Source organism: Tursiops truncatus, chromosome 6, assembly GCF_011762595.2.
Source record: "Tursiops truncatus isolate mTurTru1 chromosome 6, mTurTru1.mat.Y, whole genome shotgun sequence".
Taxonomy (NCBI): Eukaryota; Metazoa; Chordata; class Mammalia; order Artiodactyla; family Delphinidae; genus Tursiops; species Tursiops truncatus.
In genome coordinates, this window is record NC_047039.1 from 48223441 (window position 1) to 48243726 (window position 20286).

Here is a 20286-nt window from a genome sequence, read left to right on the forward strand (position 1 = left end):
AGAAACTGGGACTTGGGAAAGTAGATTTTAAGGAGTTTGACTCAATAAATTTATATCCTCTTGACAGGTGGAGAAGCTCAAAGGGGAGGGAATTTGGTATGTTTTCAACAAGAATTTTTGGGTTTGCCTTTTCTGTTGTATTTAATTTGCACATTGAAAGTCCTTAACAGTTCATATACTTCTATCCTTGAAGGATGATAATTGCTACAGTAAACTTATTTGACTGTTTTCTTAAAAGGAGAAACATGTTGGAAGAATGTTTGACCTTTTAAACTCTTTGTATTTCCGTTTTGTTATTTGCTAAATGAGAGTTAGTCTAGATCATCTGTATAACTGATTGTGTTACGGGCTTTGGCATTGTTCAAAACACACAGCCCCACTCCTAGCATGATCTAGATAAAGTATCTAGTGTGACCTAGATAAAGTATTTCATCTCTTTAAATGGTCAAATTTCCCTATCTGTAAAATCAGGATAATACTCACTTTTCAAGGTGGTGGTGAGAATTGAAAGAATTAGGGAGTGGAAGGTCATTAGCACCATGCCTGGCACATGACAGATACCCAAACTATACTACTTTCTTTCTAATTCTACCATCCTATAAGTCTATGACTTTGCCAGGATCCCTTTAAAGTGTATGACCAATGTTCTAGTCTTTTTCAATAAGGAGGATTTGGCACACAGAGGTTAAAGCTGTATGCCCAAGGTTGTGGAGTTTGCTGGAAAATGGGGCTCAGAGCAGCTATTCTCAATCTAATAAGTCCTGACACTCTATAAAATGATGAATTCAGCCTTCAATCCTCTTCATCAGTTGAGTGATGAAGGATTTTTCTTTCCTCCAAAAGTCTATTAAGCCATTACTGTAACATTAATAATGAGACACACACCTGACAAAAGGTCCAGCTGAACTTTTTCCCTAGAAAGTTTCAATATGGCAATGGATCATGATAATATTGAAGGAAACAAATTCTGGGTTGACCAAGTAGGCCTTCTGTTCATACTAATAGCCTCAGGAAAACAGCTGCTTCACACTGTCTATTCACGTTGTCACACTGTCATGAAAAGAACATGGCTGCTCTATGAGGCCCTTTGATTTCTAGTCAGTCAGCATCACATGTGTGAACTGGAACTCCGTGTGTGACTCTTCAGTTCAGAAAAGCCAGCTCCTATCACTCAAAGGCCATTTACAAGTATTTCCAACACTCCTTCTGACTTCTCCATGAGACGACGCTGGCTTAGAAAAAACTAATTATGATCAACTTAGGGGAAAAGATCTCCTATGATCTTTTTTTTTTTTTTTTTTTTTTTGCAGTACACGGGCCTCTCACTGTTGTGGCCTCTCCCATTGTGGAGCACAGGCTCCGGATGCGCAGGCTCAGCGGCCATGGCTCACGGGCCCAGACACTCCGCGGCATGTGGGATCTTCCCGGACCAGGGCACGAACCCGTGTCCCCTGCATCGGCAGGCGGACTCTCAACCACTGCGCCACCAGGGAAGTCCTCCTATTATCTTTTAAGTATACCAGAAGGATGCCAAGGAGCAGAAGTCAGTCATCTCAATATATTTCTCTTTATATCTTCCCCACCCAATCGGAAGCTCTTTGTATTACCGTGAGTTATGGAAAAGAGGGAAAGTGTCCTTAGCTGGAGAATTCAGCTGTTCTGGGATAAAGCGTTTAATGCTGTTGGGATGCTGTGAGCAGCTGTTTCACTAGGGCCCTGTGTTCTATAAGACCATCACTTACTTATCTTTGCCAAAAGAAGGTGGAAGAAGGAACTAAAATTTCTTGAGTGTACCCCGTGTATTTACATGATCGCACGGATTCCTGGAAAGGAAGACTCTAAAGTGACTATTACTCTTGCTTCCACTTCATACTTGAGGAAACTGAGGCAATGGGAAATTGAAGAGCTGGCTCAACCACAAAGTCAGTAGCAGAGCCCCTAGCCTGTGTTCTGTCCACGGAGTCGTGCTTATCTCACAGCACTCCTGGAGCATAAAAGGTTGAGGCAATTGTAAACGGCACTGCAATGAACATTGGGGTGCGTGTCTCTTTTGGAATTATGATTTTCTCCAGGTATATGGCCAGGAATGGGATTGCTGGATCATATGGTAGTTCTATTTTAATTTTTTAAGGAACCTCCATACTTTGCTGTACACCTGAAACTAACACAACATTGTAAATCAACTATACTCCAATATAAAATTAAATTAAATTTAAAAAAAAAGGTTGAGGAAGAGGATAAGAAACTGAGAACACATTAAGGAGAAAGGAAAAAGAGAGAGACTTAGGAGGGGTCCAATAAAGACATGTCAGAAAAAGCATTTAAAAAGAAAAGAAATGTGTACAGCAGTCAGGAGAAGGCCTAGGGGAGAAGGAAAGCAGAAGGGCCCAACCCACTGGGGAGGAAAAAACCCAAAAACCTTGGCTGGCTGCCTGGCAAAGAGCACGGCAGAGAGATCTATATCCACCAGATCCACCAAAGGAAGGAATCTGTGAATCATTAAAAAAAAAATGTGTATTTCTTTATGCCACAAATGATAAAACAGTCAGTCATAAAATGTGAGGGTATTTTTTCCCAGAGTAAAATTACTGCAAATATTTTTAACCATTATTCTGAATGCTCAGTGTTTCACTCTTGAGAAAGAAATGGTGTGTTTTGAACCAAAATCAGTCTCCAGTTATCCCCAGGGCATGCTGTATACTTGCATTCAGAGATGAATTCATTCGCACGACGGCCAAATAAAGCTTAGTTAGCATAGGTTGGAGAGGGTCTCTGTCCTCAGAGAAACAATAAAAGTCATTGATCACTTCTTACTTCCTAAAAGTTATTTTCCTTGGTTATCTAACTTCAGCATAAACAGAACTGGGGCCCAAGTCAGGGAAACATGGATTTTTTGAAAATGTGTTCCTTAAAGAACATCCTTTTGTTTCAGCAAAGTCAATCCTTCTCAATGTTAAAAGAGAAAACACACACACAAACCACAAAGCCCTACAAGTAGTTAAGTCACATTCTACATTTGTTCTAGCTTTGTGGTAAGCTGGACTTGTTATGGGGGATATTGATTGGTCCCCTGGGATATGTTTCTGAGAATACACAGCAATTCCAACCAAGTATTTGGCCAAAGAACAGCCAAGCTTTATCACTGCCAGAGACCTAACTGTCCAGCCTAAGGACTGGGCAGGGTATAGAAAGTCTGTTTTTCTATAGTTCCTGCAAAGGAAGGGGCATTATAATTCTGCAGTTCTGCCAGAGATGAGGTCTGATGTTTTTGTTGTAAAAGACCTGGAACCTGTTACTTAGCAAAATAACCAGAAGTTCCCCATGATACCATACAGTAAGGCTGACTTTCAGAAATTTAAGTGATCGGATTTTCACTTTTTTAAATAGTGTATTCTCCTGGAAAGGGTACTTTGCCATAGAAAGGGGGAAGTTGATTAAATAAAAAAAAAAAAAAAAAAAAAGGATTGAAGGAGGGCAGAACCAACATTACTGAGTCAGGCACCAGGCTGAGTGATTTTTAAGCTATTTTCTCATGTAAAACCCCTGTGAGATGGTATTTTTTTCAGTTTCAAAAATAAATATATATCCAATGACTTTTAAAATACTTTAACCCAACCTCATTTTTGAGATAGTTTAAAATTTATACCAATCACAGAATACACGTTCACTGTAAAAAAACCCCAAACTCTACAAAAGTATATAGAATAAAAAAGGAAACTCCCTCTTAAACAGTTCAAATTCTCTCTCTCTGCATCACATACACACATAATCACTGTGATCAGTTTGATGTGTGTCCTTCAAGACTTATGATATGCCAGGTACGTTTCAGTTTAGGGATTTTTTTTTTTAACTGACTGAGACCATGTTAAAGATATTACTCCACAACTTGCTTTATTTCACACTTACTATGTCTTGGAAGAACTTTATTATAGGTTATTACCTAGAGATCTATCCTATTCTTTTTTTTTATTGGAGTATAATTGCTTTACAATGTTGTTAGTTTCTGCTGTACAATGAAGTGAATCAGCTATATGTATACCTATATCCCCTCCCTCCTGGACCTCCTTCCCACCCCCTCCCGCATCCCACCCATCCAGGTCACCACAGAGCACCGAGCTGAGCTTCCTGTGCTTTATAGCAGGTTCCCACCAGCTATCTATTTTCCAGGACATGGAAACAACCTAAATGTCCAACGACAGATGAATGGATAAAGAAGATGTGGTACCCTATTCTTTTTAATGATTGTATAGTGGTCCATGGTATGGACATACCACAATGTATTTAATCAGCTCCCACTCCATTTGTTTCCAATTTTTAAACTACCATAAATATCCAATTAACAGACATTCTTGGTACATATATAAGAAGGATATTTTTAAAGGTAGGAAAGCTGAGATTGAAAGAGGTTAATGAATTTTATTTGAAAGCACATAATTACTAAGTGGCAGGACTCAGAAAAGCCCGTGTACTTTCTGCTCTTCTTTGATGCTTTTAGTTCTCTGCATATGTGGGATTAAAAATGAAGAGTGTGTCCTTTGAACCACTCTCCCCTCCCCCACCCCTCCCCACACATCCTGATGGCCTCTTAGAGTCTGCTCAGATACAAATGCATGTGGGATCTAAAACCCAGGAGAGCGTGGCCCCAACTTTGTTATGTGAATGGATGTATATGAAGGAACAAATGAAGTCCTAATAAAGTTACTTGGAAAAGACATGTCCTACTAGACCTCAAAATGAGAGCCCTTTCCTTTTCAGTGAAGATTACAGTATAAGGAAAGTTCCTGCTTTTCAGCTGGATGGATCAGTAAGGAGGGAAGTGTGGGTAGATCGGACAAGAAGCCCATTTCCTGGGTCCACTGCTGGAGAGAGCTGAGTAGTTAGCCTCGGGGAGAACCGCCCAGGAGATCCACAGTGCCCCTGGGAAGCCCCCTCTAGCAGGTGGTGAGTTTTGAACATTTGTTAAGAAGAAATGAACATCTTTCCCTCAGAATTGCTTTACTACTTAAGACACTTCTACTTGAGGTTAAGAACTCCCTCTACTGCCTTTCATAGGTCCTAGTCTGGGGTTGACTGGCTCTGGGCCTGGGAGAAGAGGCACACACCCAAAGGGGTAGTCAGAGCAGCCGGCTTTCTGTCACCCTTCTGGTCCTCTTCCAAGCAATACCTATTAGCCTAAGGGCTAAGAATGTCCCTCACAAAATAACATTTGGGGCCAAGTTCAGATTCTTCAGCACAGATAAATACCTCCTTCCGCACAACATACCTTGTAACGCATCTCATAAAATGACCCGGCAGAGCCTAAACCAAGCAGGGCTACTTCAGGTGCCACCCTTCGCACATACAACTGGGCCCCAACGTCATCTCAGAAGGAATACACAGCAGCCTCCCTCCGTCACTCTCATTACCCCGCTTTGTTTCCTTCATTGTCTTTCACTATCTGAAACTGTCACACTTTTCTCCATTTACATGTTAATCATGCTTTCTCCCACTAGAGTATAAGCTTCATGAGAACAGGGGTCTTCTCTTTCTCTGTCACTATTATACCCCAGGGCCTAGAAAAAGTGACTCGTACATAGTAGGTCATGGTAGAAATTGCTGAATGAATTCCATTCCCGTTTTCCATAACACTTTCTCATTGGAACCCATTTTCTTGAAAGGCTCAGCTCAAGTGTCACTCTATTTAGGATGTCATTCACTCATTCACTATATGTGTTGAATGCCTACCATGTGATAGAGGTTGCGAAACCTCACCTGTTCACAGTCCTTTTAATGTCTCAGTAATCTTTTTTATGGTGCCTTTAGGCAAAGCGAAATACCTTTGGTTCCATTCATTAAGTAGTTAGGTCCAAAAAACTTAACAGGTATTTGTGTCCTAACAACTTAGTGGCCATTGGAAAAACAATACATGTGACTTGAAAGAAAAATAATATTTTATTTCAATCGTAAGTAACCATGCTTTCTTACTGGTGGGATGTATTTACCCGTTGTGGACTGCACAACTTCTCAAAGTCTGAAATCAGACTGGAAAATGCCACCCTCATTTCCTGTCCCATGTTGATTTTCTGAAAGGACTTGCTTTTTATCAAAGCAAATGCCAACTTTCCAAAGATAAGACATCATATAAAAAAATACAACATGATGTGGTAGTTTGTACAGTGCCCATCAGATGTCAAGTACCGCTGTGTTTCCCTTGAGTATTTAAAACATCCCTCTGCAGCCCTGGGACCTTGCTGTGCTTCCTGTGCACAGTTTCAGAAGCATGGTGTTTACACTTCATGCTAGGCAATTGGTGTACAGCAGTGAGAGAATCAGGCGTGGTCCTTCCGTGACCTCTTAGCATGTTGTGTTTACCTCCACACTGATAGTGTTTATCATACATTAATTCATTATGTGTTTGTGTATTTGTTTTTCCTGCTAGACTCTGGATTTCCCTGAGGACAAGTAGCCCGTCTTTTTATAGATAGCAGCAACTCCTAAAATCCCTAACGCAGAATAAGAGTTGGGTGCTCTATAAATGTTGGTTAAATAAATGAACAAGTAAACAAGACAATGAATAAGCGAACAAGTGAACAAATGAACAGCCCTGACACACAGCACGATGTCTAATTTTCAGCTATTGAATAAGGACTTGATTATGAGAAAGTAATCCTTCTTCCTATCTTAGACATGCCTCTTGGCTGGAAAATGACCCAACGTGCAGGCGCACTGACTCCTGAAGTTGTCGTTATTTACTACAGCATCTGTCTAGACTCTAGGGGTATTTCACGGGTCTGAATGTTATTCCAGAAAGTTAAAAGAAAATTCTGGCCAAGAAAGGCCTGTAGCAGAATGTTCTTTCCTTCCATGAGTTACTATTTGACTCTTGACATAAAGCACCAAATGTGCCCTGATTTTATGCCGTACAAAGACCTGATGAGAAAAATGAACATGGGGTCAAATGGAAATTGACCTTAGATTGACCATTAATAAACATGTGAGCGACTTTAGGAAAGCCATGAAACTTTACAACCTCAGGGATAAGAATCACGGTTAAGATGGATGATCAAGGGCTACAGCAAAGACAGGAAACTTTGCTTCTACTGTCCACGTGGGGTCACTTCGATCTGACTCTACTTTAGTGCTGGCTGTAAATCTGTTCACTACAGTACTGCCCGTCACTAAACCAACATAGATATCTTCATGGGTCTGCATTTAGATCCAAATCTGCTAGAGCCCAGACATTAAAATTTTTGAAGAATTACAGAATTTTAGAGCTGGAAGGGATCTTTGAAATCATTTAGTTCAACCCCCTCGTTGTTTAGGTGTAGCAACTGAGGCCCCCAAAAGTTATAAACTTGCCTAAGATCATTCTGTCCTCTCTGGCCATTATAGCTGCTGCCTTTGTCTCTTGTCAGAATGCTGCACGTAAGGCATTCCATAGCAACGATGCTGGAGACCATAGAAGTGGATTGTATCAAGTGGCTTAGGAAAAGACATTCTCCCTCTCAAACATAGCTCACATCTTCCCACCAGTGCCTACTTAGTCTGAGCATCCATTAGTGCTCATGAAAACTACTGGAATCGCTTCCTAACTGGCATTGCTGCTTCCACTCTCTTCTTTGCCATCTATCTCTAGAGTGATCCTGCAGCCAAAACTATTTTTTAAAATCGTAAGTCCAACTCTATTTTCCCCTCCTTAAAATTCTCAGTAGTTCCCCTTGTGCTTAAACTATAACACTTTATGACATCTAGCACGATCTAGCTTCTGTCTACCTGCACTTTTATTTTTTTTTATCTTCTAATACTCTTCCTCTTGCACACTATACTGGGCTTTCTTCTTTGAACACACCACGTTCCTTCACTCTTCAGAGCCTCTGCACTAGCTGTTCCTTCTCTCTGATTCACTCTTCCTTTGGTGTTCCCAGAGCTCGTTTCTTCCGGTCCTTCAAGTGTCACTCCCCAAGTGGACTTCCCCAACCTTCCAATTTGAAGTCGCCACTGATCACTTAATTCTCTGCAGAGCACTGATCACTACCTGATATTGTTTCCTTTAAGTAACTTGTCTGTCTACTGGTTTGTAATCTGGTTTCCTCCATTAGAATGAAAGCTTCAGGAGAACTAGGTTTTGGTCTTATTCACCAGTATACCCCAGTCCTGAGAACAATTCTTCTGCTCAATTATTCTTGGAATGAATGATGTTTTGTCTCCACGTGCTAAAAACGCTTTTAGTTGTTTCAGCCATTCCTCAGAAGACAGAAATCCCTGCCCACTCACCTCACACCCACTTCTGATTACTCCCTGAGAGTTTTAGAAGAGCTATGGAAATGTGGTTTCTCAACTGTAATCTTGCAAATGTACTTTTCTGAAGAACAGTAAAGTGTTGCAAAATACTGTGATAAAATGTTAATGAAGAACATGAGAGCGCCATCAGCTACCACAGGCATCTTGGCCTAATAGGATGCTAATCGTGGTCACTGTCTCCTAAATCTCAACTCTAGCGAAGATTAAGGACAGTGACTGAAGAAACGGTTTGTAAGAAACACAGCATTTCTCTAAACACATTGAAAGTCAATTTTAAATGCCTAATTAAGATCAAGGGGTTCAGATTTGAGGCTATTTGAATAAACAGGAAGATGAGACCTAAGGAGACCTTTGTGAGGGGCCCCAGGGAAGGTCTGAGACATAGTGAGCCACTTGACTGGTTTGCCAGGTTCACACCTACTGTTTCTCCCAATGGTATCCTTAGCTTTTTCTTTCAGAAAGAGAGAGCCTTGCCACATTCCTAAAAAAGAGAAGGGACAGTCCAATGGGAAAGGTTGGATGAACTATGTCCTTATGAATGAAAATAGCCTACTTAGACCAGCCAGAAATGATGTTAGAAAGCACCATGACTCCGAGAACCATGCAAACATCACGGGAACTTTAATTTTCTTATACTGATACACTCTGTCTATAGAGTGATTAACAATAAAACCTTAAAAGTACATAAGCTGATATTTCAGTCAAGCCAGAAAAATTGGGAATCTAAGGAGATGTTTCCTCCCCCTCTTGTTTTGGGGAACAAGAACCTAAAGAAATGTTGTATGTAGCAAGTACAAAGAATAGAAATAGACGGTGAATCTCTGGAGAAGCGGTCCAGAAGGGCCGTAGGAACCTGTCCAGGGATTAAGGAGTGACGCTGGAGGCTCATCTAACAAGAGGCCCTCAAGTTTTTCCCAAACAAGCATCTAAAAGGGGAATACTTAAATGAAGTGTTCAGAACTTCTTAGTTTGAAAAATTGGAGCGTGATTATGAAAAGATTCTTTCTTGTGAAGTTTTTCGTTTTTTGACAATGTTGCCTCTGTCGTAGCCAAAAAGCCAGAAAAAGAGCATCGAATTACTTGAAGACTCTAGGTTCTCATAAAAAATTCAGTGTCAGTTTGATTCCACAAGCTGTAAAGAGTTGGCTGGTGCTATGGGTTTTAAGTAGTGTTAGGTCAGTCTTAGCCTGCATCTGTCCATGGAAACGCTCATAATGATAGCATGGGAGTTGGGGGCTGTTTCTGAAGAGCCTTAAGGAAAGAGCAGGCAGACGTCTGCTCATGATGCTTTAGGCATTCATCTACTTAGGATAGTTTGGACCCATTCTACTATCCTAAAAGTTAGAGAGAAAAGGAATGGAAGTTAAAGAGATTCTTTACTAACATCATGTGTTTTTTTCATATTTCATGATTCATTTAATTAAAAATTTTTTTTGCATTGTTTGTTTTTCTGTGGTTTTGTTTTGTTTTTAAATTGGAGTATAGTTGATTTACAATGTTGTGTTAGTTTCAGGTGTACAGCAAAGTGACCCAGTTATACAGATATATATATATATATATATTTTTTTTTTTTCATATTCTTTTCCCTTATAGGTTATTACAAAGTCTAGAGTAGAGTTCCCTGTGCTATACAGTAGGTCCTTGTTGGTTATCTATTTTGTATATAGTAGTGTGTATATGTTAATCCCAAATTCCTAATTTATCCCTCCTCTGCCTCCTTTCCCCTTTGGTAACCATACGTTTGTTTTCTATGTCATGTGTTTTTAAAACCATGATATTTATATATGACTACAATAAAAGGGATCACAAAGAAAACCAAGGAGCTACAGTATATTTACATCAATTTTTTTTCTTACTATTACTACAACAAACTGTCGATACCATTTTTTAAAAATGTAAAAAGGAGCACTACAGCTATTTGATCTTTTTAATCCATCAACAGTTGAGTGAGGTATGTGTGTGTGGTGAAGAAGACAATGCTATGGCTTGTGGCACCCAGTGTCCTATATGGAAATAGGGAAAAAAACTAGGCAAAATTTTCTATTGAACAATTACTTCCACTCCCAATTATCGAGGCTTTTAGTTCCTTACGCTCTCCCTGGTCAGGCATTTAAAAATATATACTGTTCATTCATTTTAGTCTTTCTCATCTCATCTGTATTCTGGCCAGGGGTCACCTCCACTGTCCATTTTCTTTTTTTTTTTTTAATTTTTTATTGTAGTTGATTTACAATGTTGTGTTAGTTTCAGGTGTACAGCAATGTGAATCAGTTATAGATATACATATATCTATTCTTCTTTAGATTTTCTCATATAGAGTATTACAGAACATTGAGTAGATTTCCCTGTGCTATACAGTAGGTCCTTATTAGTTATCTATTTTATTTATAGTAGTGTGTATATATTAATCCTGATTTCCTAATTTAACCCTCCGCCCCCTTTTCGCCTTTGGTAACCATAAGTTTGTTTCCTACATCTGTGACTCTATTCTGTTTTGTAAATAAGTTCATTTGTACCATTTGGATAAAGAAGATGTGGTACATGTACACAATGGAATATTAGTCAGCCATAAAAAAGAATGAAATAATGTCATTTGCAGCAACATAGATGGACCTAGAGATTAAGTGAAGTAAGTCAGACAGAGAAAGACAAATATTATATGATATTGCTTATATGTGGAATCCACTCTCCATTTTTTTTTTTGTGCATCTCAGTATTGCCAGACTAAGTCCTAACACCCTCCTTAATATATGTAAGTCAGCCATTCTAGGCACTGGGGATGAAGGAGTGGACAAGGTGGACGAGGCTCTATCCTCATGGAGTTTACATTCGAGAGTGGGAAAGCAGAACACCAACAAGTAATCAAATAAGATAAATTCTGGTAGAGATAAGACCTTTAACAAAAAAAGTAAAATGTGGTTGATTGACTATTGTGAGGAATGGGGCCAGGCAGTGGGACCACCACATTAGATAAGGTGGACACGGAAACCTCTTTGAGGAAATGGTATCTGAGCTGAGATCGGAATAAATAAGATGCCCATCATGCAAATATCAAAGAAAGAGCTTTTCCAACAGAGGGATCAGGGAGTGCTAGAGCTCTAAACACGCATATGCCTCTGTTTCCTTTATTCCCATTTCAACTCATCACTCTCATTTAAATCACTTGTTAAGTTGTGCAGAGTGACCTTAATTTTGTTCTCTCCTATATCTATTTCCTCCTGGTTTCAGCCCTCATTACTTCTTGCTTCCCACCTGTTTCCTGTTCCAGTGCAACCCTCATATCACCACAGAAATAAACTTCCTAAAGTGGAACTCTACAATATCCTTCTCTCGCTCCACAATCTCTGGTGACCCTCCATTACTCACTGAACTAATATAAACTCAGAAGCTTAACATTCAAATCCGGTCATGGTGTAACCTCAAAATACCTTTCAATTCTTCTCTTCCATACCTCTAAGCACAATCCTACCCAAATTCATGTTCAGAATACACCTTCAACATTCTTGTTTCCAAAGTTGCCCATTATGTCTCCTCCATTTGGACTGGTTGTCATCCCCTCCCACCCAATCTGAGCCAGTCACAGCGCTCCTAGCCTTCTTAGCCCTACCTCAAATCACCTCCTCCTTGAAGGCCCTTCAGATTTCTCTCTGCTTTTAACCCACAAGAACTTTATCCCTTTCTTACTACGTTTGTCATATTTTGCCCTAGGATGTGGTTATGTGCACATCTGTCTTCTCTTTCTACATCCATTACCGTAAAACAGATGTTTTAAGACAGTGACCACATGCTATTTATCCTTGTAGTAGTGCCGTGCCTCACACAGTTGGCATTGAATAGTATTTGCTAAACAAATGAATTTGGCAAATCTGAGTTTGATTAACTGATATTTATTTCATGATGCCCAAGTGGTTTCCCTTTTATCATTCCTCTTATTTGTTCTCAAGAGACCTGGATGTGAAAAGCCAGAAAGCAGAGAGGAAACAGAGATTCCTTATTCTGAAGTTTCAATCTGGCCAAATGATTAAAAGTTTGTATTGAGGAACATTAAAAATACCTATTTTTTTGATGTGAATAATCCATACACTGTGAAATAACTCTTGTTGAAATACTACTTGGTTGATTTCTGCTCAGGATACGTGAAACTCTTTAGCATTAGTCAGTGCTTAAAAAAATACCTTATCACCTGGGCTCCTTGGTGGGGCTAATGGTGGACTCTGGGAGGGCTCATGCCAAGAAGTACTTCCCAGAACTTCTACTGCCAGTGTCCTTGTCCTTACGATGAGACACAACCACCCCCTGACTCTGCAGGAGACCCTCCATTACTAACAGGATAGCCTCATCCACCAGAGGGCAGAGAGCAGAAGCAAGAAGAACTACAATCCTGCAGCCTGTGGAACAAAAACCACATTCACAGAAACATAGACAAGATGAAAAGGCAGAGAGCTACGTACCAGATGAAGGAACAAGATAAAACCAAGAAAAAACAACTAAATGAAGTGGAGATAGGCAACCTTCCAGAAAAAGAATTCAGAATAATGATAGTGAAGATGATCCAGGACCTTGGAAAAAGAATAGAGGTAAAGATCGAGAAGATGCAAGAAATGTTTAACAAAGACCTAGAAGAATTAAAGAACACACAAACAGAGAAGAACAGTACAATAACTGAAATGAAAACTACACTAGAAGGAATCAATAGCAGAATAACTGAGGCAGAGAACGGATAAGTGACCTGGAAGACAGAATGGTGGAATTCACTGCTGCGGAACAGAATAAAGAAAAAAGAATGAAAAGAAATGAAGAAAGCCTAAGAGACCTCTGGGACAACATTAAATGCAACAACATTCACATTATAGGGGTCCCAGAAGGAGAAGAGAGAGAGAAAGGACCACAGAAAATATTTAAAGAGATTACAGTCGAAAATTTCCCTAACATGGGAAAGGAAATAGCCACCCAAGTCCAGGAAGCGCAGAGAGTCCCACATGATAAACCCAAGGAGAAACACGCTGAGACACATAATAATCAAACTGACAAAAAATAAAGACAAAGAAAAATTATTGAAAGCAGCAAGGAAAAAAGGCAAATAACATACAAGGGAGCTCCCATAAGGTTAACAGCTGATTTCTCAGCAGAAACTCTACAAGCCAGAAGGGAGTAGCATGATATACTTAAAGTGATGAAAGTGAAGAACCTACAACCAAAATTACACTACCTGGCAAGGATCTCATTCAGATTCAATGGAGAAATCAAAAGCTTCAAAGACAAGCGAAAGATAAGAGAATTCAGCACCACAAAACCAGCTCTACAACAAATGCTAAAGGAACTTCTCTAAGTGGGAAATACAAGAGAAGAAAAGGACCTAAAAAAACAAACCCAAAACAATTAAGAAAATGGTCATAGGAACATACGTATCGATAATTACCCTAAAGGTGAATGGATTAAATGCTCCAACCAAAAGACACAGGCTTGCTGAAAGGACACAAAAACAAGACCCATATATATGCTGTCTACAAGAGACCCACTTCAGACCTAGGCACACATACAGACTGAAAGTGAGGGGATGGAAAAAGATATTCCATGCAAATGGATATCAAAAGAAAGCTGGAGTAGCAATACTCATATCAGATAAAATAGACTTTAAAATAAAGAATGTTACAAGAGACAAGGAAGGACACTACATAATGATCAGGGGATCAATCCAAGGAGAAAATATAACAATTATAGATATATATGCACCCAACATAGGAGCACCTCAATACATAAGGCAACTGCTAACAGCTATAAAAGGGGAAATCAACAGTAACAAATTAATAGTGGGGGACTTTAACACCTCATTTAAACTAATGGACAGATCATCCAAAATGAAAATAAATAAGGAAATAGAAGCTTTAAATGACACAATAGACCAGATAGATTTAATCGATATTTATAGGACATTCCACCCAAAACAGCAGATTACACTTTATTTGCAAGAGCACACAGAACATTCTCCAGGATAGATCACATCTTGGGTCACAAATCAAGCCTCAGTAAATTTAAGAAAATTGAAATCATATCAAGCATCTTTTCTGACCACAATACTATGAGATTAGAAATAAATTACAGGGAAAAAACCATAAAAAACAGACACACATGGAGGCTAAACAATACGTTAGTAAATAACCAAGTGATCAGTGAAGAAATCAAAGACGAAATCAAAAACTACCTAGAGACAAATACCAATGAAAACATGACGATCCAAAACCTATGGGATGCAGCAAAAGCAGTTCTAAGAGGGAAGTTTGTAGCTTTACAAGGCTACCCCAAAAAACAAGAAAAATCTCAAATAAATAATGTAAGCTCACACCTAAAAACTAGAGAAAGAAGAACAAACAAAACCCAAAGCTAGCAGAAGGAAAGAAATCATAAAGATCAGGGCACAAAAAAATGAAATAGAAACAAAGAAAAGAATAGCAAAGATCAGTAAAACTAAAAGCTGGTTCTTTGAGAAGATAAACAAAATTGATAAACCATTAGTCAGACTCATCAAGAAAAAGAGGGAGAAGACTGAAATCAATTAAATTAGAAATGAAAAAGGAGAAGTTACAACAGACACCGCAGAAATACAAAGCATTCTAACAGACTACTACAAGCAACTCTATGCCAATAAAATGGACATCCTGGAAGAAATGGACAATTCTTAGAAATGTATAACCTTCCAAGACTGAACAAGGAAGAAATAGAAAATATGAACAGACCAATCACAAGTAATGAAATTGAAACTGTGATTAAAAATCTTCCAACAAACAGAAGTCCAGGACCAGATGGCTTCACAGGTGAATTCTATCAAACATTTAGAGAAGAGCTAACACCCATCCTTCTCAAACTCTTCCAAAAAACTGCAGAGGAAGGAACACTCCCAAACTCAATCTATGAGGCCACCATCACCCTGACACCAAAACCAGACAAAGATACTACAAAAAAAGAAAATTACAGACCAATATCACCAATGAATATAGATGCAAAAATCCTCAACAAAATACCAGCAAACAGAATACAACAACACATTAAAAGGATCACACACCATGATCAAGTGGGATTTTTCCCAGGGATGCAAGGATTCTTCAACATATGCAAGTCAATCAATGTAATACACCATATTAACAAATTGAAGAAGAAATACCATATAATCATCTCAATAGATGCAGAAAAACCTTTTGACAAAATTCAACACTCATTTATGATAAAAACTGTCCAGAAGGTGGGCATAGGGGGAAACTACCTAAACATAATAAAGGCCATATACAACAAGCCCACAGCAAACATCATTCTCAATGGTGAAAAACTGAAAGCATTTCCTCTAAGATCAGGAACAAGACAAGGATGTCCACTCTCACCACTATTATTCAACATAGTTTTGGAAGTCCTAGCCACGGCAATCAGAGAAGAAACAGAAATAAAAGGAATCCAAATAGGAAAAGAAGAATTAAAACTGTCACTGTTTGCAGATGACATGATACTATACATAGAGAATCCTAAAGATGCTACCAGAAAACTACTAGAGCTATTCAATGAATCCGGTAAAGTAGCAGGATACAAAATTAATGCACAGAAATTTCTTGCATTCCTATACACTAACAATGAAAATCTGAAAGAGAAATTCAGGAAACACTTCCATTTACCACTGCAACAAAAAGAATAAAATACCTAGGAATAAACCTACCTAAGGAGATGAAAGACCTGTATGCAGAAAACTGTAAGACAATGATGAAAGTAATTAAAGGTGACACAAACAGATGGAGAGATATACCATGTTCTTGGATTGGAAGAATCAATATTGTGAAAATGACAATACTCCCCAAAGCAATCTACAGATTCAGTGCCAACCCTATCAAACTACCAATGGCATTTTTCACAGAACTAGAACCAAACATTTAACAATTTGTATGGAGACATAAAAGACCCCGAATAGCCAAAGAAGTCTTGAGGGAAAAGAGCAGAGCTGGAGGAATCAGACTCCCTGACTTCAGACTATACTACAAAGCTACAGTAATCAAGACTATATGGTACTGTCAGTAAAACAGAAATACAGATCAATGGAAAGAGATAGAAAGCCCAGATATAAACCCACACACCCATGGTCAGCTAATCTATGACAAAGGAGGCAATGATATACAATGGAGAAAAGACACAGTCTCTTCAATAAGTGGTGCTGGGAAAACTGGACAGCTACATGTAAAAGAATGAAAATAGAACACTCCGTAACACCATACACAAAAATAAACTCAAAATGGATTAGAGACCTAAATGTAAGACCAGACACTATAAATCTCTTAGAGGAAAACAGAGGTGAACACTCTTTGACATAAATCACAGCAAGATCTTTTTTGATCCACCTCCTAGAGTACTGGAAATAGAAACAAAAATAAACAAATGGGACTTAACGAAACTTAAAAGCTCTTGCACAGCAAAGGAAACCATAAACAAGAAGAAAAGACAACCCTCAGAATGGGAGAAAATATTTGCAAATGAATCAACAGACAAAGGATTAATCTTCAAAATACATAGACAGCTCATGCAGCTCAATATTAAAAAAACAAACAACCCAATTCAGAAATGGGCAGAAGACCTAAACAGACATTTCTCCAAAGAAGACATTAAGATGGCTAAGAAGCACATGAAAAGCTGCTCAACATCACTAATTATTAGAGAAATGCAAATCAAAACTACAGTGAGGTATCACCTCACAACAGTTAGAATGGGCATCATCAGAAAATCTACAAACAACAAATGCTGGAGAGGGTGTGGAGAAAAGGGAACCCTCTTGCACTGTTGGTGGGATACAGCCACTATGGAGAACTCTATGGAGGTTCCTTAAAAAACTAAAAATAGAATTACCATATGACCTTGCAATCCCACTACTGGGCATATACACAGAGAAAACCATAATTCAAAAAGACACAGACACCCCAATGTTCATTGCAGCACTATTTACAATAGCCAGGTCATGGAAGCAACCTAAATGCCCACTGACAGATGAATGGATAAAGAAGATGTGGTACATATATACAATGGAATATTACTCAGCCATGAAAAGGAATGAAATTGGGTTATTTGTTGAGATATGGATGCATCTAGAGATTGTCATACAGAGTGAAATAAGTCAGAAAGAGAAAAACAAATATAGTATATTAACGCATATATGTGGAAGCTAGAAAAATAATACAGATGAACCAGTTTGCAGGGCAGAAATTGAGACACAGATGCAGAGAACAAACGTATGGACACCAAGGGGGAAAAGCGGCGGGGGGTGGTGGTGGGATGAATTGGGAGATTGGGATTGACGTGTATACACTGATGTATATAAAATGAATGACTAATAAGAACGTGCTGTATAAAAAATAAAATAAAATAAAATAAATACCTTATCACAATCATAGAACCTTAATACTTACCACATTACTGCATGTTCTATATCGGATATTTCTTCCCTCACAGCTCCTAGGAAAAAAAAAAAAAAAAAACTCATTACTACCTATGAAGGGCCCCAAATTTGAACTGTTTTGTTACAAAAACCATTTCCTCTCAGTACCAATATAAAAGCCTCTCTTTTCTTCTGAGTATGCTCTTAGAGGAATTAGTATCAAATGTTAAATTGAGCAGACCTCAAGGAGTTGTATACATAAATTGATTTCTCTATAAGGGTTGAAACTAAGCATTCATTTTGCTTCAAAAGTTGTCAAAGTAAGTACTTGTAATGAGTTCTTATTTAATCAAATAGATTTAATGCAAGGTTTTCTGATAAATATTAATATTAAATGAATCCTCTGTTAATTATCTCTGGTATAAAACTAAAGATAGGTTTCACTAATATGACAGATCTTACATTTAGAATATGATAAAAATTGGACTTAACATTCAACATGGCTTTTAAGATTACACATCTAAGAATATGAAAGTCATAATTCTTAAAGAGTTATCTTCATTTCTAAAGTACATCCTCATTGTGGAGGTTTTAGAAAAGAAAGATGACGCAAAAGAACGAAAATCCCCCATAGCTGTCTCATCTAAAGATAATCACTATTATTTTGATTTATTAATTTCTTTCCAATGCAGAGGAAATAACATCACTTATACAATTTTATAGCTTGCTTTTCTTCCACGTAAAAATTTTTGGAGTTATTTTTCCACACTACTAAATAACTTTAAAGACATCATTTTGAGAGCTACATACTATTCCATCAAATGATATAACTTGTGTAATCATTCTTCCATTTCTTGTCATTTAAGTAGTTTCTAATTTGGGGTTTGGTAAGTGATCATGTGATAAACCATGTCCATGCGTATGTTTTATCCAAGTTTCTGACTATGTCTTTAGGAGAGATAAGTTTCTAGAAGGGAAATTACAGCACTAAAGGGAAAGAACTTTTATAAGGCTCTTGATAAATATTGCCAAATTGCGTTCCATAAAGGTTGTACCATTGCATTCTCCCACCAGCAATATATGGGAGTTTCCATTTTACTGAACTCTTGTGAACAAAAACAATCAATTTTTTATTAAATGTTCAATGATGACACTTAGGAACAGCAGTACTCTGCTCTTTCAAAATAAGTCACACTTATAAAAAAAACAAGTAAAATATGAAATTCTGAGAGAATTATCATACTAATAACTAATAGTTATGGAATTCCAGGTATATTTCTAAGTTTGTTATATGTATTAATTTATTTACTCTTCTCAAGAACACTGGGAGACAGGGTACTATCATTATACCCATTTTACAGAAGAGAAAATGTAAGCTTAGGGAGGTTAAGTAACTTGCCAAAATCACACAACTATTAAGTAATAGAGCTGAGATTTGAAACCGAGCCATTCAGAGCTTACACTCATAACCGTGATGCTTTACTGCCCCCTAATTCACTTGTTTGTTCAGCACACGCCCATTGAGCTCCTATTATATACTGGGCAATACATTTACTTCCGGGAATACAAAGAAGAATGAGCATGACTTGGTCTTCGCTATTAAGAAAATATTCATATAATTCAGTGTAAAAAATGCTAGATAGTATTTGTGTTAGGTCTCAAGAATGTCATCAAAAAGAAAATGTCACCTGAAAATACAATTACACAAAGGCTATCTTAGAGAGATAGAAAGGTCCCAGGCTTGAAGACTTGACTGTAACCAGACTGACTATATTAATATGCACTCAACAGTAGAATGTAACAAAGGAAAAAAAGGGCTGGCCAGAATCATAGAAAAAAAGGAGAATGGAAGAGATACTAGGTTGCCAGTGCCCAGCCCAGCAATGTCCCAGGCTAAGGGCCAATGAACTTCACGTCCTCCTGATCCCCTTGGCTAGGCTGTTGCTATCACAGTCCAGATGCCTCACACTAACCTAGCTGATGCCAGTGAATTTTTTGCTCATCTCAGAAATATTCTTTATTACAATGCCGTGTTGAGCAAAGCAATTTGCCAAGCAATTTGCCACTTGGCAATTTGCCAAGTGGTCTGTTTTTACATGACTGCTAAGAGGCAGAGGCACTGGTCATGCTGACATGGGAATGGTCCATGTTATGGACAGTTCTACTTCTCACTGTAAGTTAATAAATTGGCATTTTAACTTGAAATATTAACCTCACAGGCCAAGTCATTGCAAGTCCACCTCCAAGAGAAGGATTTGTTCTTGGTATGACTGCTGAAAAATATCAGGTTTCTGAGTTTAAAAAGATGAGAGCTAGGCTCCAATTGATGGTAAATTTACAAGGTAATTAATGCTATGACCTGGACGCCTTTGGTAGCATGCCATGTAGACATCAGTGTTGGCTGAATGTGATATGTTTTTCAATTTTGAAATTCCTAGTGCATATGTGACATACTGTAGTGGTTAAGAGTACCCAGTTTGACAGCAGAACCTTCTTTCTGGAATCCTGATTCCTTAGTTTCTATACCTCAGTTTTGTCATCTTTAAAATAGGATAATATTGCTTATCCCCTGGGATTATTATGAGGAGTAACTGGGTTAATATTTG

The 20286-nt window shown here is 38.2% G+C and overlaps 1 protein-coding gene across 2 annotated transcripts in view; it reads right to left on the reverse strand.

The window, feature by feature from the left end:
• Positions 1-20286, reverse strand: part of ADAMTSL1 (ADAMTS like 1) — a 469150-nt gene that overhangs the window by 390565 nt on the left and 58299 nt on the right. For both annotated transcript variants that reach the window (XM_033858059.2, XM_033858057.2), the window contains exon 3: positions 17712-17757. In XM_033858059.2, the coding sequence (XP_033713950.1) occupies positions 17712-17757 (46 nt within the window). The remainder of the gene's footprint in view (positions 1-17711; positions 17758-20286) is intronic.